A 27,405-nucleotide genomic window follows, 5' to 3' on the forward strand; every position below is an offset into this window, starting at 1 on the left:
GGAAATCTACATGGATGATATTTCTATAGAGGAAAATCTACACAGAGATATGAAAAGGGGTATCTCCTGACAATACTGATTGAGCACTCAGATCCAGCCATGCCTGAAGCCTGAAGTTTTCAGATACAGTAAATAAATTCCATTTATGCTTCAGCCAGTTTGATTTAGCTTTTTGTTACTCATCATAGAAATAGTCCTAATTAACATGTGTTCAGAGTAATGGGGATAGAGACCTATGTTGATAGCTGAGATTAGTATAATTCCATTAATAATATTTTGGAACATTTTGAGGTAAGATGAATATAGTCCTTGAGCTGCAAAAATTTATTTCTTCCCTCCTTACAGCATCTTTGTGGCCCCTTCAGAAAAGGCACTCCCCCATCTTCTCCCTCCTACCTCCATGCCCTCCTCCCAAGGAAATCTGTTTTTTTCTAGTAGGTGTTTATGAAATAAATGCCCTCATATCCCTGTTTTCCTCCCTTTGGAAGCAGCTGACGTGAGAAGAGCAGGCAACCCTGTGTCTATTTAGAAAATAATATTTAAAGAAAGAGACAGGCACGTATATCGTTGTAAGCTTTTTCTTTTTTTCTTTTTTAGAATTGAAGCTTATGAGTTTATCTATGCCCACTATATTCATAATTACAATTTAATATCTGCATACAAAAGCTATGTAAAAATTCATTTTTCCCAAATATACAAATTTTCTTTTTGGATAGTTTAAAACATTTTGATCACAGATTTTAACAGAGTTTTAGGCTGAAAAAAATATTACCAACCTAGCAATATCACTTAACACTGTTTGCAAAACACATTATCTTCCAATGACTGTAAATCTTTTCCTATTCTGTAGCATTTTTCTGATTCTCAGGGCATGAAAACATTATGGGGGGGGGGGGGCAGGAAATGTGTTTTCTCTGGAGAAAGCATAGAGAAATAACTTGGCCGTGTAACCAAATGAAAAATGCCAAGTTAATTAGGAAGAACCAAAATAAAGGAGTAATGTCAGTTCATTTATGCCCTTACATCTTTTATATCAATAATACCTGTGTAATTAAATAAAGTGTCTTTTGTCTTACATTGTGCTCCGTAATTTACATGAGTATTGTCTGCATCCTGAGGAGGACAGATTTATATTTGATTGTCTTGTGCATAAGGTGGGTCAGCTTTAACTGTGCAACAGAAAGCCACAAACAGCGTTTTACCTGCACGATATTGCTCTTGAAGGCGGCATTAATTAATGTGGAAACACACTAGAAATGCACACTTTTTGCGTTTGCAAACATTTATACAGCACAGTAAAAATTCTGTGATAAGGCCAAACCTTTTTTCCCCCTAGTCTGGTTTTTTTTGTGTGTGTGTGTTTTTAATGTTTTTTTTTTTTTTTTTTTTTTAAAGATTAAAGTAAAATGTTTCAATTGTAAAAAATACACACCGGGCAAATCCTTACCTGGATAATAAATATCTACATCACAGTACAATAAAATTTCTTCTCTATAAAATTTAAATATGGATTATAGTCTATCACTATCAAAAGAAACACTATGCTAATATTTCCATATTATTAAAATAACAGGAAAAATTACAAGCTTATTTTAGAACCTGATGCCGTAGCTGTTGGAAAGGGCAAAGAGATTCAAATGTCTGTAAGCACTCTCCTTCTGGAGAATAACTGCGGCTTGGTTATTCACTTAAATTCCGTTTGTGAAAAAGGTTTAGCCTTACAAACGCTGGCTACATTTCAAAAACCATAAGACCGATTTCATAATTTATGACTCATGCATCAGAAGGTCGATATGACACGAATAGGTTAGAGTTCCATAGAAGAAAAGTGTATCACTGACAATGACATGCTTTGAGGGTGCTCAGCAGTTCCATGGAGGCTGAGTCTGTTGGGGGCTTAGTGTGGTGGAGGGGCCAAGACTTAGGCACCTGTCCACAGAAGAGCAATTGAGAATGGCGTTGCTGGAGCAGAGCCGAGCCTGGCGGTCCACTCCGATGACTGACGACCGCACTGCCAACGGAAGAGGTGTCGTGTAGGGCACGGGTGAAGGGGGGTATCACTGGGCTGAGGCATCAACACGGCAAGCACGTCATTGAGGACCGAGGCTCATTTGACTAGAAAAAGCTCTGAGGCAGCACGTAGTGTGTTCAGCAGAATCATAAAGAAGAAAAGATCTTATTTTTTTTTTTTTCACTATTTCTGGAAATACTGCACATCTAAATTGAAGAGTAAAGTACACTTGAGGATTACAAACACACACACACGACCACCCACCCACACACACACCCCACACCACTCATCCCCCCGAAATTAAATGATTCATAAATAAGAATCCCAGTTATACAGATGTGTTCTCCTTCACTGGGATGTCTCCCCTCCGTGAGGGGTTTCAATCAGGTTCACACTTGATTTGAAAGCCCGGACAATATAAGAAAAAATGTTTAAAAAAAAATCCAGAGTAAATCCCTCCTGATTGAGTTTTATGAGATGGAGTCTTGAGATGCACTAAGTACCTCAACCAGTTACAGAAGAAATGAATCATTTTGACCCCAGGGTCATGATCCTTAGAGTCCTTACAGCCTTTCCCTACAAACTGAAGTACTTTAAGGAGCGTCCTGCTCAACACAAAGTATTCAGCCTTCAACAAGAGTTTCAGATCAGTAGTTTGCCTTTTTAAGGCAATCATTTTAGGAACTGAGGATCAAACATAAATTTACTTGGAGCTAGCTGGATTACTGTAGATACACTGTCCCATTTGGCCAACGCCCAGCCATGGTTAATCCCCAAAGCATTCAGATTTAGCCTTAGATCTGGCTCTGTACTTGTATTTGAGTCTGGGTGTATCTCATATACTTCAGAATCTCTGTCAAACAAATTGAGGAAGCTGTCCCCAGAGGGCTTGATGCCCAAGGGGTCTGTGAACCCTCCAGTACCCTTCCTATTTGCCTTCCTCCCATTCCCTTCTGAGAGAAAACTTGCCCCTCACCACAGAGCTTCTCAGAGTTACCCTGGAGCATAGAAGGTGATTCAGCAGTGTTTCAAAGAGTACTTCTCCAAGGAGAGTCAACAGAGGGAGCTGAATTGCTAACAAAGCAAGGGCTTCGGGAGACTGGCTAGCGACTGGCTTAGAGAAAACAAAACAAAACAAAACAAAACAAAACAAAACAGTCTGTAGATAAAGACAAACTTTATCCTCCCCTACTTCCTTTCTTTGCTTAGCTAGTTCCATAGTGATAGTCTTGTTTCCTCTTCCTGGGAAGCCAGTAGCTTTCACACATTAAACATATATTTTTCCTTCCAGATTATTCCCAGTCACACTAAGGTTTTTCAGTGCTGCTCCTCTCCTTTTTCCAAGGCCATCCGGCTTTTCTCTACATACTTGATGAGTAGTATGTCAAATTTGTATTTTGACTCAATACCAAATATGCATTCCCTAACTGTTAAAGGGCCATAATTTCTAATAAAGCTAAAAATTTGAATTATGAAAGAAACCATCAAAAAGGAATAGATTTTTCCCCCCAGAAATCAGTACACTAGTAAGGATGGGAAGGATTTTAAAGTTCATGACTTTCTCTCAGCTGAGAAAACCAAGACCCAAGGTTACAAAACCACCAGTTTGACAGAGCACAAACTAGAACTCAGGTGTCCTGACTTCTGGGCAAGTTAAAAAAGAATTAGTCCACTTGGTTTTCACAGTGACTTGCATTCCTTTGTTTTTTTAGGTAAATCTCACTGATATGGCTTATTTTCCCCAATATTTCCAGGATAAGGCAGTTCAAGGCAGGTGAAGGAATAGTTTGTGTCTACTATGCGAGTGAAGAACAAGATACATTCAGTTGCCTGGGTACATTCTTTGCCCATTTTTTGAAGTTGAAATGATCAGGGATCACCATGGGTTTTCTGGGCACAACCTACTCCAGCATTTGTCATCAGGGAGGAGGGCTAGGTAGGGAAGGTGAGTGAGGTTCGTGTATGTGGGCTGCAGGTATTTTCTATGAGATATCTGTCAGGGCAATGCTGTAAGAGAGGCAGAGTGGGTCGGTGTCCAGACCAGGCTTTGATCAGTGATAGTCAAGCCTGAGAGAGGGAAAAGGGGACTTGGAAACATTTGTGTGTAGAGCAAAGAGCTTGAGGATCTAAGACCAAAAGGAACCATCAGTACATGAAGAGACTCTCAGAACACTGCACTTCCTTCAACTCAGAATGTACGACACTAATCTTGCCTCAGAATTCCTCCAGAACAAGGCTCAAAATTCAGCTTGTTATCTCTCCTTGATTAGAAGATTTAATACGTAGGGAAATCTGTTGTCAGCTCAGCAAAGATGCAATCAGGATTAAATAACTTCAGGAGTTTGGGAGATGACAGATCAGATGTCATTGAAAAGTGACAACACTCTGTAAATAGGTTTGATTTCTGTGGAAATTTTCTCTGAGCCTAAACTGTAAAGAAGCCTTCCTTACTATGAGGTAAGACTATGTGAATTTTTGGAAACTGTTGAGTCACTGACATTAGTTAAGTAAAGTTTTCTAATTTCTTTGGGCTCACTGAGGAAAATCATTTCCCTTGTTGGCCTCAGTCAGTCAAATACCTGCATATCTTTGAGTCACACCCTTGTATAACTTGAATTAAATCATAGGATTATAAAAATTATAGTGAAAGGACAGCTGATTTTTCAGGAACAAATATTCCTATACATTCCAGGTTATGCTGCCAGGAGAGAATGAAGGGTGAGGAAAACAGCGTGCTCTTGAATAGATAAAAATAAGTTCAGATCTTTCCCTAGAAAGCTGAAAGCCACATCTAACCAAAGTTGGTCTGTGCCGTGCTAATTTGAGCCCTGCAAAAATCAGGGCTGGATCAAGATGACCATATTATCTTGGTTTTAAGGCTTCATTAGTCTTCTGCCACGCCATTTTGCTTGCTTGAGTCTCTGACCAGGGACAGATGGGAGCTGGTGATGGCTTGGTGCTGGTGAATTAATGATTGTCCCCACCCCACCTCCACAACTGTAAAACCTTCAAAGCATTCACATCAAAGGACTGGAGAACAAAATGCAATAGTTACAAGTACCCGCATTCAAGGGGCAATTTCATCCATGTCTATGCTAAGGACTACCTCCCTTTACCCCCAGTCTCTCCCAACACAAAGAAACAAAGGAACAAACAAAAAAGAGCTAGGCAATGGAATGAAATGACACCCAGTAGTGCTGTAGGAATTATGAGAATGAAGTCAGTCAGTCTAATCCTCGAACACTTCCAAGAACAATGGGGGAAAGAGTTCCGTGGGGCATTCCACCTTCATGTGCAGGAAGCGGCTGGCATGGCAGGCTCCAATCATCCTCAGGTCTGTCACCTTCATCAGGAGCTTTGGCCAAAAGTGTGTCACATGATGTTTTCGGTAATTGATATAGTGTTCAAAGGCCAGCAGGAAACTATCTTGGTATTTTTCTATTCTTTCAACACAGGCGAGCCCTGGGCGGTCTGAGGGGAAGCAAGAAGATGGATGTTAATTCAGAAATGGAAAGGAGAAGGTTTGCTTTGTCCATTTCAAGCCCTTTAGTGTGAAGTGGACAGATCTGGGGACCTATCGACTCCTAGGAATGAGCATGGATATAACATGAACTCTGGGGCATTAAGAACCAATGGTACCAGGGAAGTGTCATAATTTACATAAAAGGAGTCGATGCTTTGTTCAGATAAATATCTCTGGGTTAGCCACATCACCTCCTTGGTTGGAAATGGCTATGCCTCCCTCATAGGAGAAGCCTCACCTACAGAGTTGAAATATTGTGCATAATAAGGGAAAGATTTTGAGTTTCCACTGACTTCCTGGCAGAGAGGGGAAGACAAGCATGGACATGCAGAGAAGGGGAGATGTGAGAAGAGATTGGAAACATTGCAGGAGGCCTGAATGCCAAAGGAAGAGTGTCAGATAATAAATTCTCATGAAGACAAAGAAGTACAATCTCCAATTTTAGTTGTTTACCTCCTGTAATGAAGCACTCCTTCCCTTCTCTAATACAGTTAATAAAACTGCTACCTGTAGCAGCCTTGTGTTGGGGTGTTTTGGGGAATTAAATGAAAAGAAAAGAAGCTAGCATTGCCCCATGCGGAGTAAGGAAGAATTACATTGGGAAGTTGGAGCTAGAGGAGACCATGACCATGTAATGACCAAGAAATCTTCCCAAGTCTTGGGAGGACTGCTGGCCTTCCATAATATGTGGGGAGGGGACTCAAGGCAATTTCACACAAAAGATAAAGGGATGTCAGGAGAAGGCTAGATGACTGGGGAACATCCAGGCTACAAACACTTAGGTTACAAAAGTGGGTACAGAGGGAATGTACCTTAACATACTAAAGGCCATGTATGACAAGCCCACAGCTAACATCATATTCAACAGTGAAAGGCTTAAAGCTTTTCCTCTAAGATCAGGAACAAGCAAGGATTCCCACCCTCACCTCTATATTCCACATGGTATTGGAAGTTCTAGTCAGAACAAGTAAGCAAGAAAAAGAGATAAAAGGCATCCAAACTGGAAAGGAAGAAGTAAAACTGTCGCTATTTGCAGATGACATGATATAACCAAGACTTCACCAAAAAACTGTTAGAATTATAAATAAATTCAGTAAAGTTGCAGGATACAAGATCAATATACAAAAATCTGTTTTCTTTCTATAAGCTAATAATGAATTATCAGGAAGAGAAATGAAGGAACACAAACCCATTTACAATAGTGTCAAAAAGAATGAAATACATAGCAATAAAGTTAACCAGGGAAGTAAAATACCTATACTGTGAATACTGTAAGACATTGATAAAAGAAATGGAAGGAGACACAAATAAATGGAAAGATATTCTGTATGCATGGATTGGAATAATTAATATTGTTAAAATGTCCATACTACCCAAAGCTGTCTATAGATTCAGTGCAATCCCTATCAAAATTTCAATGACATTTTTCAATTCCTATTTCACAGAAATAGGACAAACAATCCTAAAATTTGTATGGAGACACAAAAGACCCAGAAAAACCAAAGCAATGTTGAGAAAAAAGAACAAAGCTGGAGGCATCATGCTGTCTGATTTCAAACTATATTACAAAGCTATAGTAATCAAAACAGTATGGTATTGGTATAAAAACAGACACAAAGTTCAATGGAATGGAATAGAAAGCCCAGAAATACACTCATTAATATATGGCCAATTAATTTATGACAAAGGAACCAAGAATACACAATGAAGAAAGCATAGTCTCTTTAGTAAATGAGTAAGAAGTAAGTAAGAAGAGTAGATAGCCATAAGCAAAAGAATGAAACTAGACTCCTATCTTACACCGTATACAAAAATTAACTCAAAACAGAATAAAGACTTGAATGTAAGACCTAAAATGATAAAATTCCTGGAGGAAAACATAGATGGTAAGCTGCTTTACATTAGTCTTGGTGATGATTTTTTTGGATCTGACTCCAACAGTAAAGGCAACAAAAGCAAAAATAAAGTGGGACTACATCAAATGAAAAACCTGCAGAGCAAAGGAAACCATCAACAAAATGAAAAGGAACCTATGGAATGGGAGAAAGTATTTTCAAACCATATATATGATAAGGGGTTAATATCCAAAATATAAAAAGAACCCCTACAACTCAATAGCAAAAAAACCCCACAATTGATTAAAAACTGGGCAGAGGATCTGAAGAGACATTTTTCTGAAGAAGACATACAGATGGCCAACAGGCAAATCTAAAGTTGTTCAAGATCACTAATCATCAGGGAAATGCAAATCAAAATTGCAATGAGATATCACTTCACACCTGTTAGAATAGCCATTTTTCAAAAAGACGAGAGATAACAAATGTTGTGCACTGTTGCTAGGAAAGCAAATTGGTGCAGCCAGTCTGGAAAACAGTATGGAGTTTTCTCAAAAAAAAAAAAAATTAAAAATAGAATTACCATATGATCCAGTAATTCCACTACTGGGTATTTATCCAAAGAAAACAAAGCACGAACTTGGAAAGATATATGTACCTCATGTTCATTGTAGCATTATTTACAAGAGCCAAGATATGGAAAGAACCTAAGTGTCCATTGGTGGACAAATGGATATAAAAGATGGGATATAGATATAGATATAGATATAGGTATAGACATAGATATAGATATAGCTATATCTATCTATCTATCTATCTATCTATATCTCACATCTAATGGAATACTATTCAGCCATAAAAAATGAATGAAATCTTGCCATTTGCAACAACATTGATGGACCCTGAGGACATTATGCTAAGGGAAGTAAGTTAGAGAAAGACAAATACTGTATCATCTTATATGTGAGGTCTAAAAACAAACAAACAAACAAACAAACAAACAAACAAAACCAAGCTCGTAGAAACAGCACAGATTGGAGGTTGCCAGAGGGTGTGGGCTGGGCTGGGCTTAATGGGTGAAGGGAGTCTAAACGTACAAACTTCTAGTTATAAGTCATGGAAGTGTAATGTACAGTATGATGACTATAGTTAATGATACTCTATTGCATACTTAAAAGTTGCTTAGAGAGTAGATCTTAAAAGTCCTAATCACAGGAGAGGGGTGCCTGAATAGTTCAGTCAGTTGAGTGTCCAACTATTGACTTTGGCTCAGGTCATGATCTCACAGTTCATGGGATCGAGCCCCATGTTGGGCCCTGTGCTGTTGGTATGGAGCCTACTTGCTATTCTTTCTCTTCCTCTATCTCTGCCCCTTTCCTGCTCACACACACTCCCTCTCTCTCAAAATAAATAAATAATCTTAAAAAAAACTATTAAAAAAAAGCCTTCATCACAGTAGAAAAAATTTTGTAACCATATATGGGGACAGATGTTATCCAGACTTATTGTGATCATTTGGCAATGTATACAAAGATCAAATCATTCTGTTGTACATCTGAAACTAGTACAATGTTATGTGTCAATTATAATTCAATAAAAAATGTTAAAAAATAATTTATAAACCAGGATGGATTCCTCATATAGCTCCAGGGAGCCCTACCGCCCTGCTGCCCAGTTCTTTCCAGTTTTCTTTTTGTGGCTCCGATCGAGTAAGTTCACACTTTAAGTGTCTGGTTATTGAAGTATTTGTATTAGTAAAAATCAAAACAGGATTCTGCTTAATCTGAAAGGAAGGCTCAGCACTAGTGTCTCAATCCACTTCTGTGTTTAAACAAAATACATGGGCTTTTGGAATCCCCTATTTGGCTTGAAATGCAATTTGTGCATTTTTATTTTGTGTCTTTTGTATTTGATGATGCTGCTTTGTGGATCTCCTCAATCCCTCTCTCTCTCTCTCTCTCTCTCTCTCTCTCTCACCCCTGTCTTCTCTCTTTCTTTGAGTATGCCAGAAGAATTCTCCACAGGATCCTTTACCTTTTGATCCAAGTAGAAAAGCAACATAATACTGCTCTGGATGTACTCCTTCAAAGGGAAAAAAATAACCCGGGTTTTGTGGCCTTAAAATTCTGTCCTTTGATAAGAGATAAAGATAAGGTGGTCATGTAATTGACACAGAGAAGATGAATGGACATTTTGATCATGTTCAAGTGGTATTAAGCATGTTTTTGAAGGAATATTTTAAAGGTCAAAGAGTGTCTTTAACTCTTTAAGACAGAATTTCTCAAAGCTGTGTCCTTGGGATCATGTCCATTTGAGCTCTCCGCTCATCACTGCAGGACCAAAGAACTTAGTGGTAGCAGCTCTTGGAGAAGGCTTTGTGGAAAAGCCCTAAGATACTGTGTCATTGTAATGCCAGACAAAACAATGGGGCTTAGAAGACAATACTGAGGACGGCCGGAGCCGTGGAGCACAGATATGTAGCTATCATTTGCCAACTGGAAAGTGTCTTGTAATATTTTTCTGGTGTTGGCAGTATTAATGAAAAGTTCCCAGGCCATTAGGGTGGAGAAGATTTTTAAAAGGTTTTTAAGTATGTCACGTGGCTCTCCAGCAGTGACAGCATCATCAGAATCAGAGGATGGGGAAGAATCGCCCAGTTAAGTGTTTGACAGGGTTTGGTATCACAATTTTTGCCTTCTCAAATACTCCCTTTATTTACTTTACTGAGATTATTTGTTTAACAATCTGTTAAAATTAACTCACTACAGGGGAAACATATTATTCAGTAAATAAAAATCCATTTGCCGTACTTAGAAGATAGCCGTAAAAACAGAGTGTGTGACAGAAACCTTTATTAAACTTATTTATTAATTATTTTTGTAATGTTTATTTATTTTTGAGAGAGACAGAGCATGAGCAGGGGAGGGGCAGAGAGAGAGGGAGACACAGAATCCGAAGCAGGCTCCAGGTTTTGAGCTGTCAGTGGAGGTGCCCCACCTTTATTAAACTTTAGCTAAAGATTCTTGCCGAAGACTGAGATCCGCTCTGTTATACAGGGAGGTCAGTAAGTGTTAGGCATTCGGGATAGACTGGCACCAAAATGAATCTCTCTCCTTGCCTTATTTAGAAGGAGATATAACTAGAAAGAAAACTGTAAAAGAAATAGCTTTCTCACTATGTGGCTCAATGTTATTTAAAATTCTTTGTACCACTACAATTTCACTAACAATTACCTTGAATCCCCCTCCAGAATATAATTCCCACTTATTTAGTTCAATTTCCTTATTTTAAGGGACACTGAAACCCAAAGGAAAGGGGTTACCCATTTTCTTTCTTTAAAAAAATTTTTTTTGTTGATTTATTTTGAGAGAGAGAGGGAGAGAGAGAGAGAGAGAGGGAGCATCTGCGAGCAAGTGGGGGAGGGAAAGAGAGAGAGGGAGAGAGAAAGAATCCCAAGCAGGCTCTGAACTGTCAGTATGGAGCTCAGTGTGGGGCTCGACTCACAAACCTGGAGATCATGAGTCAAAATCAAGAGTCAGATGCTTAACTGACTGAGACACCCAGGTGCCCCATCCATTTTATTTCTTTAGGACAAAGGGCCTGGGCTTCTCACTGGCTGTTGACTAGAGACTTCCCTCAGCTCCGAGAGGCCACAAGCAGGTCCCTGTCATGTGAGCTTTCCCAGCATGGCAGCTTACTTCATCTAGGCAGCAAGGAGAGTCTCTAGGGCAAGCCTGTTAGCCAGAGGGAATCTTTTATAACATAATGTAACCGAATTGCATGGGGGTGACAGTGAATTCATTGTATTCTGTTGAAGCAAGTCACAGGTTCTGTGCACACTCAGTGGGAGGGGATTGTACAAGGGTGTAAACATCAGAAGGTGGGGGTCATGGGGGGCACCCTAGAGCTTGTCCACCACAGCATACAGCAGGGTTCGTTATGCTATTCTTTTCTTGTTTTGTTTTTTTTTTTTAAATGTTTATTTATTTATTTGAGAGAGAGAGAGGCAGAGAGAGAAGGAGACAGAGAATCCCAAGAGGGGCTTGGGAATCCTGATGCGGGGCCTCACAATGAACTGTGAGATCATGACTGGAGCCAAAGTCAAGAGTTGGATGCTTAACCTACTGGCTTAAGCCACCCAGGTGCCCCCATTATGCTATTATATACTTATGTTTATGTTTGAGATTTTCCATAATAAAAAGATTTTTTTAAAAAAAGTCTGCCATACCTAAATTTTCTTGTAGCAAATAGATTTCAAGATAAGCTTCAAAAAAGAAAAAAGGAATTCTACTGAGTTAACTAGGAAGCATGGACTCTATAAAGGGTTCTCATGGTACTTGTGACTGATAATTTACCCATCTATTTAGTCATTTATCCCATAAACATTTTTCAAATTCTACTGAACACTGGCCTAATTGTAATTAGACATATTTCTGTCTTCAAGAAATAAACAGTCCAGAGGGAGATATGGATAAGTTAAGCTGACAGCTGTCGTGCAGAGTGACCCTCAGCTTAACTGAGGATGCTCTGAAAATGCACAGGGTGCCTCTGAAACTACCTTCTATTTAAAGACTAGCTTCCTTTGAAGAGTTTGCTGTATTTTGCATTTCTTATTTATTATGACATGATCTCTGAAGAAAAAAAAAAGTCTCAGCATTATCATCTACTCTTTGTGGAAGGAGTCTGAGGCCTTGATCATGAGCTCTAGGCAGGTTAGAGCTGGTTGTAGATTCTTTGCTGTTCCTCCCATCTAGAGGTGGGCTCTTGACTCTGGACTGGTGCTGGGCCTTGTTTGGACCAACAGAATGCGGCAGAAGTGATGCTATATGACTTAAACCTGGGACTTAAGACGTCTGCAGTTTCTGCTTTCGTGTGCTTGGAGCTCTCCTTGGAATCCTCTAGCCATGTAGGAGTTCAGCTAGCCTGCCAGTCGAGAGGATGCATGGAGGCCTACAGCTGTGTTTGATGTCTCAGCCCCAACCTCTGCCATCTTGGATGCTTTAAGCCACTAAATTTTCGGGTAATATGCTATATAGCAATAAACTTAAGCTGTAGCTAAGCCATAAACAAATTTTCCTCAACCAGAACTTAATACAGAATGGTGTAGTCACTCATACCCATACCCTGTGTAATAAACCAGAAGGAGGCAGAGTTGGCCAACTACCATAGGTCAGGCTGGGTAGTGTCTGTTGAAGGTGGATCATCTCATAGAGTCTTTAAAAGGACTCATTTGGGTCCTTCTACTACGCTGGGAGATTGCAGGAAGCATCAGATACCTGACACTCTCCTTCAGTTCCCAGTTCGTTGGCAAATCCCTAATTGCTGAAAGAGAATAAGCTATGATTTTGCAGCTAAAGCAGCGGTGGGGACGGGGGCGGGGGGTGGTGGGGGATGGACTGGAAACTCATCAAGTGATTTGAATTAGCACCAGATAAGCAAAAGCTCTTTTCTTGCCCAATAATGAGTCTGGGAGTACTCACCTGAAGACATCAGGAGGACAGCCTGAAGGAGAGCTACTTCTGTGTCATCCAGGTTGAAAGAAGACAGTGACATGCCCAGGTCAAAGATGGCGTCCGACACCACCCCAAGACCCCCATTCTTCAGCTGGCCCCGCGTCACTGCCATTTCCCCATTCAAGGTTAAAGTCTCACTTTCTGGGTCATAGCGCACAGCAGCGCGAAGGGACATGATCTCCATGCAGCAGCCTTTGAGGAGGATTATCTGGTCTTCACATGGCAGCTGAAAAAAACCAGCCCACGTCAGCAAGAACAAGTGCACAAATGTCAGTAAGGAATAACATGCAGTATTTTAATAGCAACAGGGACAACATTCTGCGATCAATGTCGCTCCTGCACTCTTTGAGGCTATGGCTTTTCCCTTCCTACTTGGCTGCAGACTTTCAACAACCATTCTTCACACTCCAAATTGGTCACCAACTTTAACCTCAGTAGTTTGCATTTCTTTTGTGATGGATATAGATCTCTAACTGGGATTATGGTCATGTGTGAGATTGTGCTCATAATCCCTTACTCTGGAGGTTTGTATCGTAACACCAACTGATAACTGCTTGAGAACACGGTTTATGTTAAACTTACCTAATTTTCTCATAGTTCTAACAAGCCAACAGCAGACTCTACTCTTTAGCTGGATTTGATTTTTGAAGCAAGTTTGCTCCTTGTAGGTCTCTCAAAAGGCACAAAAGGAAAAGGTTGCTTATAGATGCATGTTACCCCTGAGGCCCAGAGATGTAAAAGCTTTGCCCAATTTCTTACTTGACACATCCCCAAAGGCAAGGGAATTAAAAGCAAAAATGAACTAATGGGACCTCATGAAGATAAAAAGCTTCTGCACAGCAAAGGAAGCAACCAACAAAACTAAAAGGCAACCAACGGAATGGGAAAAGATATTTGCAAATGACATATCGGACAAAGGGCTAGTATCTAAAATCTATAAAGAGCTCACCAAACTCCACACCCGAAAAACAAGTAACCCAGTGAAGAAATGGGCAGAAGACATGAATAGACACTTCTCTAAAGAAGACATCCGGATGGCCAACAGGCACACGAAAAGATGCTCAATGTCGCTCCTCATCAGGGAAATACAAATCAAAACCACACTCAGATATCACCTCACGCCAGTCAGAGTGGCCAAAATGAGCAAATCAGGAGACTATAGATGCTGGCGAGGATGTGGAGAAACGGGAACCCTCTTGCACCGTTGGTGGGAATGCAAATTGGTGCAGCCACTCTGGAAAACAGTGTGGAGGTTCCTCAAAAAATTAAAAATAGACCTACCCTATGACCCAGCAATAGCACTGCTAGGAATTTACCCAAGGGATACAGGAGTATTGATGCATAGGGGCACTTGTACCCCAATGTTTATAGCAGCACTCTCAACAATAGCCAAATTATGGAAAGAGCCTAAATGTCCATCAACTGATGAATGGATAAAGAAATTGTGGTTTATATACACAATGGAATACTATGTGGCAATGAGAAAGAATGAAATATGGCCCTTTGTAGCAACATGGAAGGAACTAGAGAGTGTTATGCCAAGTGAAATAAGCCATACAGAGAAAGACAGATACCATATTGTTTCACTCTTATGTGGATCCTGAGAAAGTTAACAGAAACCCATGGGGGAGGGGAAGGAAAAAAAAGGTTAGAGTGGAAGAGAGCCAAAGCATAAGAGACTCTTAAAAACTGAGAACAAACTGAGGGTTGATGGGGGGTGGGAGGGAAGGGAGGGTGGGTGATGAGTATTCAGGAGGCCACCTTTTGGGATGAGCACTGGGTGTTGTATGGAAACCAATTTGACAATAAACTTCATATATTGAAAAAAAAAAGTTTTGCCCAAAGTCACCCAGTGAATTAGGGGTAGAGGTGGAACTAGAATTCAGACCTCATGGCTCCCAGGGTTGTATTCTCAGTACCTCAGGCACTGGAGTTACTCCACACACTGGAGTTCCCTGCCAGTTCTGTAATCTGATTTTAAGCATATTTGGTTGTCTTGTTAATTAGGATTTGTGATGATGTGATAGCATTTATAACAAACTTAAAAAGAAAAAGAACTTTGTTAGCAAAATAACAAAAAATCAGAATTTTACTTTCTGGCAAGAGAGAATGTTGAATTAAAAGACACCATCAAAGTAGCTTGAAAGGCTATTAGTTAATGGATATTTTTGATGCACTGGGCATCATGCTAAGATTTACAGGTGTCATCTTATTTAATCGTCACAGCAATACCGTGAAGTGAATATTCTAATTTCAATTTCATTCATAAAAGTGGAAATCCAGGCACTGAGAGGTTGAGTAACATGCGAAGGGGTCACATGAGTATTTTGTGGGTGAGGCTAGGGCTTGAAGCTAGATCTTTCAGAATCCAGTGCAAAGAAAGAAGAGAACACACTCTTTCGAAATACTTGGGATATGACTAAGCTACCATAAGCAATGAATGTGTAAATCACACATAATTTTTATCTTTTCATTAAATCAGGTACAAACTCTTTTGGGGCAATACTCTTGGCAACACTTGACTAGTTCAATTTAGGTTGTTACATAAAACTGAAGGTAATACTACTGAATTATATTTAAAATGTTGGGCATTTCATATTTTTCGCTAAGTCAGCCTAGCCACCTTACCATTTAACTTCAAATTACTTAGCTTTTTCTACAGAATAAAAGTCATTTCATATTTGGTTCTGGAATATATATACATGGGAATTCTCTCCTTCCACTCATTAAAAAAAAATGACTGTGATTTACTTTTATTTAGGTTCTAATTTGTATTCCTGGCCCAAGATCATGGTAGGCAATGGGAAACCCTGAGCTTGGATAGATCCTCCACCAGTAAGATGGAGAATTGGTCCAAGTGGGCACAGGCTGGCTTTAATGCCCACAGGAAATGTCAGCTTCATCAGGGTCACCTGAGGGCTTGTTAAATACATTGCTGGTTCCACCCTCCGAGTTTCTGCATTCTCCAAGCTCCCAGAGGATGCTCATGCTGCTGGTTCAGGGACCCCGCTCTTGAGAACCACTGGCATAGAATGGCAAAGAGAAATTGCTGATCAGATCAAACCATTTATTTTTTTGATCTGCCATAAAGAATGCAAACTTGGGCAGGCCGCGTCTTTGTAGCCAAGTCTGAATCTAGATGAAGTAGATTTCTTTTTATAACTTCCTGTTAATTGGTTCAGATTTAAATAAAAGTTGAATAAGTATTTGTTAAGAATCAACCAACGGTTTAGAAACTAGGCCAGATGCCTTTTCCTTTTAGAAACGTCTGTAGGTTGGGCGCCTGGGTGGCTGAGTCTGTTAAGTGTCCGACTCTTGAATTTGGCTTAGGTCATGATCTCAGGGTCGTGAGATCGAGAGCCCTGTGTTGGGCTCTATGCTGGGCGTGGAGTCTGCTTAAGATTCTGTCTGTCTGTCTGTCTGCCTCTGTCCCTTCCCTATTTGTGCTCTTGCGTGCTCTCTCTCTCTCTCAAAAAAAAGAAGGGTTTGTAGGATGATGGTAAGATTTGTTTCAACATGTGGGCAAATAACCTCAGTCACCTGCCCCAATACTTTCATTGAGAGGCAGCTGCAAGAGGGCATGGCAGGCAGAGTTGCAGGGGCATTCCCACAGACTCTCCGTCACCTTAGGAAAGCAGCACTCGGGCTGATTGCAAAGATGTCCGTGCCCTGCATCCCAGAAGTAATTCTTTTCTTTTTTATGTTTATTTATTTATTTAGAGAGAGAGAAAGATTGTGAGTAGGGGAGGGGCAGAGAGAGAGGAGAGAAAATCCCAAGCAGGCTCCATATTGTCAACTCAGAGCCCAGTGCCGGGCTTGATTCCACGAACGCTGAGATCATGACCTGGGCCAAAATCAAGAGTCGGATGTTTAACAGACTTAGCCACGCAGGACCCTCAGAAGTGATTCTTAATGTGTGTTTTGGCAGCTTTGTCAGCAATGATTTTAGATCTTTTGAAGCCCTGGGTGTCCACCAACCTTGCTGGTGGATTGGCACGGATCTTAGCACAGAATTACTGTGCGCACAATTTGAACAGCACATGCACCAAAATGCCTCTGGCAGGAAAGCTCTGGCTCTCCAGACCACCTGGGATCTCCAGCCCACTCCACAGGAAGCTAACGGGCCCACACAGTTCATTTCCTTCTTTGGGGTTCTAAAGAGAATGAGAAAGGGCTAAAAGTCCTCAGGAGGCCACCAACACCAGAAACAGATGTGTGTCGGCTGTTAAAGTAACCCCTCCCCACCTTTTTTTTTTTTTTTTTTCAATTTGGAGACTACAAGAATCAGGGTTGGAGGAGAGATGGAATCATGACTTTGAGGCAGGATTAAGCTTCTGAGGGAACTTGGAGAAGCTTGCCACAGCTGTGCTTGAAAAGTTCCATGTGGACCCCTCACTCTTGCCATGGACACAAGTGTTTGTTACTAGTGGTGGAGATGGCTTCTTCCCCTTCTTCTTTCACTGAAATATCTCTCCATGGTTGGTGTACGTCCGTTTTACATTTTTCTAAGAAACATTTTTGGTGGGTATTCAAAAGGGAACATGTGACTAACAAGCTAGCTCGAGTTGTAGGGGTAGTGTACTCAATAGGGTTTTTCTTCACACACTTAGGATGGGGGACAAAGGACACAGCCCAGAGAGAGAGAGAGGACCAAGAAAGGAAAACGAACTCAACCCCATGAACCAAAAAGAAAGATGACGCGCAGAGTCAGAGGAAACCAGCAGCCTTGGAACAGCTCTACACCCTTCTTGAGAGCAATTTGGCAACACATATCACAAGCCTTGAGAGGTGTATATACCCTACTCCTTAGACTCTACTTCTAAGATTTGCCCTTAGGAAACAGTGCAGTGAGCGGGGCATAGGCACCGGGATGCTTATTGTAGAATGTTTATATCAGTGAAGAATGGGAAATGAGCTGAAGATCAGTCAAAACAGGTGACCTAAATTCTGTAGATCTGTTCTTTAGTTTGTGGTCATTAAAACTTCGTCTGTGAGAAAACACTCAAATGATGTGTTCTGTGGCTGAGGGTAAAACGTTTGGTTTAACAGGGTGATGGCAACATTTCTTTCTTTCTTTTTTTTTTCTTTTTTCTTTTTTTTAATGTTTGTTTATTTTTGAGAGAGACGCAGAGTGCGAGCAGGGGAGGGGCAGAGAGAGAGGGAGACACAGAATCGGAAGCAGGCTCCAGGCTCTGAGCTGTGAGCACACAGCCCGATGCGGGGCTTGAACTTATGAACTGTGAGATCATGACCTGAGCTGAAGTTGGACGCTTACCCGACTGAGCCACCTAGGTGCCCCTATAACGTTCTGTTTCTTTATTTCAGTGTTAATTACATGGGTGTGTTGAGTATGTGAAAATTCATTGGGCTGCACCTTTATATGTGCCTTTTACTCTTTAACAAAAAGTAAAAACATAGTTTCATAAGTAGGAAGTACAATAAGGTAAATATGTTTCATACTTCATATACATGTGGGTACATGTACACACACACACACACACACACACACACACACACACACACACATAACTGAAAAAAGACTCAAATAGGCTCCAGAATGTCAGCAGCTTATCTTTAAGTGGTGTTATTATGAATCAATGTCTTGAATATGTTATTGTTAATAACCTTCCAAACTTTAATAAGTAATTTTTTAAAAAGATGGTCAGAGACATGGAAAGCTCCATACCAATACAGACACAAGTCAAAATCCCTTCTCTAGGACTCACCAGCTCCTCTGAGTATGAATAGCTCCCACTGCAGGGCTACCAGCCAGCATGTCAGGTACCCTGGCCCCATCACACTGGGGGGATAAAGGGGAGGGAGAAGAGGGAGGCACGCACTCTTCCTCAGCTAAGTCTGGGGATCAGATACCTGCCTCCTGAAGCCCACTGCTCTGTCCTTCTAGATATGGCTCTTGTGGAGGCTCAAAATAGGCAATGAGAAGCATCCGCATCAGTGTCTGAGGTCTCCAGCTGGGCGCCCACTATTGCAAACTCAAAGGCACAAATGAGCTGGAAGCCAAGGCATGATGGAATCATTCCAGGCGAGGAGACGGCTTCTTTCTAGGTGAGGCTAGATTCACTTATCACTTGGGTAGCTTACCCCAGAGGCTCACAGCAGTATGTGGACTTCTCTATTTGATATCTCTCTGGGTCCCCTTGGAGGTGGGAAGAGCAATAGATTGGCACCTGATGGGGGTTTTCAAAGGGCAAAATTTTCCACTTGATTTAAAAAAGGAAGGCTAGAGACAGGATGGTAATGTGATAGAGGAAGTAGCAGCAGCATTAACAGCTAAAATTTATGGATATGCTTAGGACCAGGCACTATCCAAACACTTTATGTATGTGATCCCATTTAAACCTTGCCACAGCTCTGAGAGGTAAATACTATTATGATTCCCATTTTAAAGATGAGATAAGCAAGAGTTGAAGACACCAAATAACTTATGTAGGATTCTCGCCCATTCATGCTGACTGCAGGTCCCATGCCCCCAGGTACCACATAGTAAGCCTCTGCTAAAGATGAGGTGCGCAAAAGGGAAGGCCTATGAGCTCTGTTGGGTGTGCTCTTCAGGGTGCCCTGAACATGGGGCAAGAAAGGGCGAGATTATAGGAAAAGGGAGGAGACTTAAGGAGTTATTAAGATCCTTGCTCTGTGAGGGAGCTCCTTATTGTTGAGGAGGAAACAACCACACAACTGTTTTTGCTGTGATGTGTAATAGAAAGCATATCGACTTCAACTCAAGCCATCGCTGTTTGCATAACTTCATGTCATCTCTTTGATCTTAGTTTTCCCCAATCACAAAATGGGCTTAATTAAAGCTACCCTGCAAATCGGTTACAAGGTTTGGATGTAATGTGGGCAGACTTGGGCATGGTAACTGGGACATCATAGGTGCTGAATGAATAGAAGTTATTGCTGTCCTATTTCCCTATGCCTGGAGTCAGTGGAAGGAGAGAATCTTAAACCTCATGTGGACAAGCTAATGAATGATGACTGAATAGAGAAGGTAGGGAAATAAAAAATGAAACAGAGTGCATTTTCATTTTGTACTGACATTGCTTTCACGTGACCTAAGTCCCTACTAATTAATATTAAATTATAAATAATAGTCAGTATTCCTGGAAATTGATGGAACTATAACGAAAAATAATGCAGAAAGAAAAACAGTTTCCTCACCTCACAAAACATAGGCAACTTTTTGGCAAAATCCACCACTCTGGTAATTGCTGGTGTGATGATTTTTGTAAAATGGCTGAAGGCTTCCAAGTCAACCTTTCCACCTTCTGGGGCATTTACTATTGGTGCTTGTCCAATATCTTCTGGCTAAGGAGGAGAAACAAGAAAGATTTAAATGAAAAACCTGGAGGATCTTTATTTATCATAGTTCTCGTGTGGCAGAAAATCTCTTCTGAGTTGACGTACTATACAATTTCTAGTTTTCACTTTGCTTATTAACAAACTATGCAGTTTCACATGGTTCAGTTCTCTGAGCAAAGATATAGGTGTTGGCCATTGCTTTGATAGCCGCCAGTGATAATGTTGACAGGAATGTTGCCGCAGAAATAAAGAGAGAGAAAACAAGTGAGAGAAGAAGGGAGCCAGAGAGAAACAACAGGAATTTGGGTTCTGCTTCTGAATGCGCAAAGGATGCCGGGTGACATATGTGCTTGGGGCTCTGGGGTAGCATTTTCAGAGCACTGAACATTCTGGCGTGTGTAGACCGTGATGAATGGGATGGGATGAGATGGGATGTCCTGGCGAGTAGCACCCTGTGGATTCATTCTTGCTTTTGACCCAGCTGCTGGGGCTCAAAGTTCCTGTCTGCTCTACAGACTCCAGTAGGAGGAGGTCTCAGTGGGCTGAGGGGAAAGACCTCTAAGTCACCTACAGGAACTGAATTGTGTAAACTTGGCAAACTTTTGGGCAGAGTGGGTCATTTGCCAGTGTTTAGTGTCTCTGGAGCACTTCTGTGTCATTGACTTGCCCAAGAACAATCCATAGCCTTGCTACTCAAAGGGTGGTGTGGCAGGTTGGGTGTCACCTGGACACTTGTTAGAAACCCCCCCTCCCCAGACCTAATGGTGCAGAATCAGCATTTTAGCAAGCCTCCCAGGTGGTTGTGCTTGTGTTAGGCACCCAGTTGTCCATTGGCACCCCCTAGCTCCTTAGCAGGGCGCTCAAAGACCATCACGGTCTCATGTATCTGCTCTTGTCACCTGTGTTTCCTGCTAGTAATAGTCCTCTCTGTTGTCTTTTCTTGTTGTGATAATCATGACCACTATTTATCTGTGGCCAAGCAAGCCAGCCCCTTTGAGGGAGCGCATTATCTCAAGCAGTCCTTACACAATCCTGATTGGCAGATAAGCAAACAAAGGGCTCAAGGAGGTTAAGAACAATCCCCTGAGGCCAGGACTGGGATATCGGTCACCCAGACTCCACACAGCAATCTGCCAGGAGCCCCACATCTACCCCCTACTTTGAAGTTTTAATAACCTGTACACTTTTGACACCAGGGGGCAAAATTCTACTCCTCTTAATATTCCCCTTACTAGCCTCTCCCACTGCCTTCCTGGAAGTTGTGAAGGTCATCAAAGGGATTAGAGATTCACGCCTACCCCACGACCATCTCTGTCTAGAGCCACAGTGAACAGACTAGAACCAGTCACCCAAGGTTGGGAGGTGTGAGACAGTGGGCAGAGGTGGGCAGGAGGAACGGGCACTATGAGTGAGTCAAGCAAAGCTGAATCCCTCACTTGCAGAGTGGTGGGGGCACATCACTTGTGACAAGACTGTGGCCTACCTACCGCCGTGGTCCCCAAACATCCCTGTATCAGAATCATTGGGTTGGGCTCCTGTGTCCAGAGTTTCTGATGCAGTAGATCAGGGGTAGAGTCTGGGAATAACCTGAATTTCTAGCAACTTCCTGGAGCAATGGTGCTGGTCTGGGACCACACTTTGAGAACCACCGGGCTGGCAGTAACTGCATCCAGCTCAGAGTAATCCAGTTACCATTTTCTTTTCACACGTCCCCAGTCATTGCTCACATCTAATTTTTAGCACAAAGAAAAGCAAAGGATGATTCTTTTAGTGACTTGTTTCCAGGGCACAAGGGTCAACAGGAGCAGCCCAGGCCCTCCAGGGGTGTGGTAGGAGCTGTGGTTACAGCCTAGGGAAGGATTTTAAAATTTATTACATAGCAAACTCTGGCAGCATTGACCCTTTTTGGGTTATCCAGTAGGTTCTCTGTTTATTTTATTTTACTTTTTTGGGAGGAGGGTGGTTTGCTTTGCAGGCAGCAAGTGGGTGGGAAAGGGACCTAGTCTGTCATGTTATCACAGTCAGTGATGATGTTTTGGGGCAACTGTTGGCATGGGGAACCCATGGAAGGTTACTGTTCTGCTGGCTTTCTGGATGCAGACAGAATTGATGGAATAACCACACGTACAGCTTCTCTCTCTCTTTCTCTCTGTGTTTCTCACATAGACTGAGCTAAGGGAAAAGGCACATTTGGGCACTGCTGTTCCTCGTATTCTTCACCTCGTCGGTCTTTATAATTTCTCCCACCCCAGAAATGAGGCTCATCTCACCTGCTTTGTCTGTCTTATGACTCTGTCATGAAGATCAACTGATAAGAGGTACATGGCCACACATGAAAAAAGAAAGGGCGTTTTATACACATACACACACATAGGGTGAAGTTTTTTAGAAGTAACAATAAAAATATGTTAATATTTTTAATAGTTTGGCCTGGTTGATTCCAAATGTCTTGTCATTGAACATGATAGATCTAATCTGATTTTATTGAATGGCATTCAGTGTCCTTTGAAAGGTGTGAGTCAATACTGATGTTAAAAATTTCCATTTAATTTGTGAGTTCACGGGGTATTTGAATCATGCCTGTGATACCTCTAAAGGTTTGAAAAAAGGGGGGAAATTATACAAGGAAATACAGCAATTTTAATTAAAATTAACCCCCCAAATGTAACCACCTCACAAGCTTTTCTGTTGAAAAATAAATATCAGGGTAGGAAAAAAAATGTATTTTTAAGTCTTTGAGTATTTAATGGAAAATACAATTGCTAGAAGTAAAATCATATACAAAGTAAAAGCTTTTTATTATTATCAAGGGTTATCCCCGTAATGGATCTTGGATACCGGAAAATATACATGGATAGATGGATAGATAAGTAGACAGACAGACAGACATAGTCTATGAATTGACCTGAGTTCACCCATCAGGTATGAGAAATTAAGGTTGAGCCATGTAAATTTGTCTGTGACATCCCTAAAGGTTTTTCACCCATATGGACAACAGATCATTTGCTGCAATATTTGGGAGATGTTAAAAATGGGAGTACAAATATTTGACATCAGCTGTATCTAATCAGATATGTTAATATAGATGGTAGCCTTGTAATCCATGACGTGAGTTATATTTGCTCATAAGCACACACGTGTCTGCACTGAGAGCAAACTCAGGTACTGATGATAAGCCTCGGGCTGCAGCTTCACCAGCGTAGGCTGTGGGCAAAGCCTGGTTTTTGCCCGTGTGGCACACACTGCCTTAGCTTGCTCATAGGGTTGTTGCCAGTTCACCTTCTGACTGTCTTCCTCCTCGCCTGCCCTCATGGACCTCTTGTGCCAGCTGAGCCCACCTCTCGCCATCTGCTCCCCAGGTGGCTTTGCACTGCTGTGGTTTGGAGCTGCCTTTCCTCTGACTTGTACTTTCTCTGAAGTCCCTGCTTCCATCTTATCTTGGCCAATTCCAAATCCCACCCCACTCAAATTCTATTTTCTCCTTAAAGTCTTCCCAGATCACCTGTGTGAAATGATGCCTTCCTCACTGGAAAACATACGGTAGCTCATGTACATCACTCATATGGCATTTAGGCATTTATTACTATTATATTGCAGGTATATAGGCTCACAGCTAAGATATGGATTTCTTGGGTGGGGTGCATAAGCCCTTAAGTATCTTTGTCTACTTTGTGGAAAGCATTGGGCTAAAAGGTGGAGGACAGAATGCTTGTTGGTTGGTTGAGTGAATAAATGTAGGTTTATACTCGTTCAACTATGCAGCCAGGCCTAGTTCTAGATGCTAAGTTACATCAGTAAACAATGCATCCTTAAGGAACTTTCACTGTAATTGAGGGAAGACAGGCAATAAACAAAAACAGTACTCTCACAGAAGAATTTCTGTCTGTGATTAGACGGAAGGTGACATGATGGTATGTAGGGGTCAGGAAGCAGATGGGCAGCCCAGGGTGAGAAGTGACGTGTGAGCTTTAACTGGAAGACAGCCCTCCACAGATCCAGGGGAAGAGCATTTAAGGCAAAAGGAAAACCAGTGCCAAGTCCCAAGGCCAGAAAGGAGGCCTGTGTGCTCAGAGCCCAGAGACTGCACGAGATGAAGGACAGAGGCAGGTAAGGGTCCTGTGATGCTGGGCCTTGGGGGCTGTGGGGAGGAGACAGGGTTGTGTAGTGCAGCTCCACTGAAAGGCTTCAAGTAGGGGTGCAGTGGGATGAGAGTTTGGGTTATGATGCAGAATAGGGACACGGGAAGCCAGAGGAAGGAATGGGCTGGCAGCAACAGCCTTTTGGGTAGGAGATGAAGTGGGCTAGACTACAGGACAGCAGTAGAGATGGAGAGAAGCAGAAGAACTCCAACCTCTTCTGGGAGCCGGACACAGGGATTTCTGATGGACTGGATGTGGGGTGTGAGACAATGAGGAATCCAGAGTGTCTCTTCTTGGGCAGTGGAGGAGGTGGGGGGCCCAAAGAGAGAGATTCAGGGGTGTGCAGGGGTGAGCTTCAACTAGCTCAGTGGTAGAGCAGGCTGGTGATGCCCAAATGGAGACTAAGTGCCTTTCTGCTTGGACTGTTCATCAGTATTGTTCAGGTGAGTGGCAGATGCTGCCAGTTGACCTCTTTGCAATGGTTGGCCAGAGCTGAGGACCTCTTGGCTTGAACCTGCAAACTCTCTGGCACATGCAGAGTGGGATGGGGCCAGACAAGACTCCCCTTTCTCTGCTGATCGCAGCGTGTCTTTTGCACCTTTGTAAGGAGGGGCAGGAAGACCCAGACAAATGGTGATTAAAGGTCCCTGGGCTTTGAGATATTACTACAGACTCTCCATTTTCCTGGGATGAGCAGGGATGGGATGTGAGGACGGGGGTGGTAGGGATAATGCACATAGGCACCACTAATGTGGTTGTTTATGATATGCCAAGCACTTATATCTATAACTTTTATACCGTGTGGTGTAAAGTCACTTGAGCCATAGAGGTGAAGTAACTTGCCCGAAGTCACATAATTAAAAAACAACAGGCATATACATATAAAGTGACAGAGGCAAGCACTGAACTCAGGCTGTCTGGTTCCAATCTCCATGCACATTACTAGACAACCCTGCCTTCTTCTGATGTAGTTATCATAATCTCAGGAGTGACAGAAGCCTTTCTGACTTGAGTGCTCTTGTCTTATGACCTGTCTACACAGACCACATGTGGCCAAATCACTCATCCTGCCTGACCCTTCCGCTTATGCCACTTTTCTAAGGCTTTCCCAGTCAAGCATGTGTGAAATCAGAGAGTAGCTCTGCCAGGGAAAAATAGGGCAGGTCTGCCCTGGTTCTGATGGTCAAACTTTATACTTGTGTGGAAAATCCATCCAAAGTCACATCTTTGCATGTGAATGAAGGGAGCAGAATAATAACACAATGTCAACAGAAAATATTGTTGCTGGTATGGGGTTTACTCCAAACCAAGTGTCTTCCCACTCTTGGGAGGTGTAGAAGTGAATTACCCTTGGTGGAGAGACACTGCTTCCCTTGTTTGTCATAAGATGCCCCTTGTTCCCTTTTCAGTGCACTTTTTTTTTAAATGTTTATTTATTTTTGAGAGAGAGAGAGCACAAGCAGAGGGAGAAGCAGAGAGAGAGGTGAACAGAGGATCTGAAGTGGGCTCTGTGTTGACAGCAGTGAGCCTGATGTAGGGCTTGAACTCACGAACCGCGAGATCATGACCAGAGCCAAAGTTGGATGCTCAACTGAGTCTCTCAGGTGCCCCCACGCAGTGCACTTCTATATTTCGTCATTATTGTCATCACACCCGAAGGGTTATTACTTTGGGCACTTTTGTACCATTAGGGATTTGAGTGGATTGGAGAAAACCAGAAAATTATGATTTATTTTTTTTTAAGATTTTTTTTTTAAGTTTATTTATTTTTGAGACAGAGAGAGACAGAGCATGAACGAGGGAGGGTCAGAGAGAGAGGGAGACACAGAATCGGAAGCAGGCTCCAGGCTCTGAGCCATCAGCCCAGAGCCCGACGCGGGACACGAACCCACAGACCGCGAGATCGTGACCTGAGCTGAAGTCGGACGCTTAACCGACTGAGCCACCCAGGCGCCCCCAGAAAATTATGATTTAAATGCTTTTGGAAGTAGTTTTAAAGAATGGCTTTGAATTATTATGAAAATATGCATGGCTATTTAAGAAGTTTCTTATTTGCCAGTGACTGTCATTTTCACAGACATAAATATAGATTTGAAACCCAGGTCAAACCACCGGTCTCTATTTCTGACTTGAGTCCTGGTGTCAGGGTAAAAAATGATGAAGAAGTTTTTTTTGGGGAATAAATTACTTTCCTGCTCCAGATAAATGAATACTTCCAGCTTTTATGACAACATATAATTTTTAGTCCCTTATGATATATTACTATATACCATTTAATAGTCTCCTCAAATTGTTTTTCAAAATAAGATGGGCCATCATCACATACAAATAAGTGAAATAGTATATGTAGCAGTGTTGTAAGCAGAATAAAGGCCATAAGCCACACAGAAGACAAATCCTAATATGTAGAAGCCTATTCAGACATGGATATCATTTAATGTCTTTAATGAAGGATTCGTAATGTCCTTGCAGGAATAATTTACCACTCAGTGAAATTTTTTTTCCTGAGCATAAATACTCAATTGGAGGCACTCTTCTGCAAGAGGTGTGTGTAAATATGTAAACTGGCTGAGACACAGGGCTTAACTGTACTGTCTCTGAGGATGGGCCAGTGGAACTGTACATTCTGTTTAACAAATATTTATTGAGTTCTGTTCTGGTTATCTACGCTGTGTAACAAACTACCCTAAAACTTACTGGCTTAAAACAACAAATTTTTACTGATGCTCAAAGTTGATGGGCTCAGCTGGGTGGTTCTCACTTGGGGTCCCTCATACAGTTGTCCTCAGATGGCAGCAGAGGCTGGTGTCATCTACTGGCTTTTTTACTCATGTTTCTGGTGTCTGGTTTGGCACTGGATTTGGCCTTAAAAGTCACTGTGCTAAAATCTGTTGCCCCCTTTAAAAAAAAAAAAATATATATATATATATATAAATATATATATAATACATATTATATATTTTATTATATATAATATATATTATAAAATATATAAAATATATTTCATGTAAAATAAAATATTTAATAATATTTTATTTTAAATAATTTATATAAATATTTTAAA

General features: G+C 41.6%; 1 protein-coding gene across 6 annotated transcripts in view; it reads right to left on the reverse strand.

The window, feature by feature from the left end:
* Positions 1 to 1,701: 1,701 nt before the first annotated feature.
* Positions 1,702 to 27,405, reverse strand: part of THRB (thyroid hormone receptor beta) — a 384,988-nt gene continuing 359,284 nt past the window's right edge. For all 6 annotated transcript variants that reach the window (XM_049628887.1, XM_049628888.1, XM_049628891.1 and 3 more), the window contains 3 exons: positions 20,062 to 20,208; positions 12,850 to 13,108; positions 1,702 to 5,482 (listed from right to left, as the gene is read on the reverse strand). In XM_049628887.1, coding sequence (XP_049484844.1) covers positions 5,241 to 5,482; positions 12,850 to 13,108; positions 20,062 to 20,208 — 648 coding nt within the window. In that variant the 3' untranslated portion in view covers positions 1,702 to 5,240. The remainder of the gene's footprint in view (positions 5,483 to 12,849; positions 13,109 to 20,061; positions 20,209 to 27,405) is intronic.

The sequence above is a fragment of the Panthera uncia genome, chromosome C2 (assembly GCF_023721935.1).
Source record: "Panthera uncia isolate 11264 chromosome C2, Puncia_PCG_1.0, whole genome shotgun sequence".
Classification (NCBI taxonomy): domain Eukaryota; kingdom Metazoa; phylum Chordata; class Mammalia; order Carnivora; family Felidae; genus Panthera; species Panthera uncia.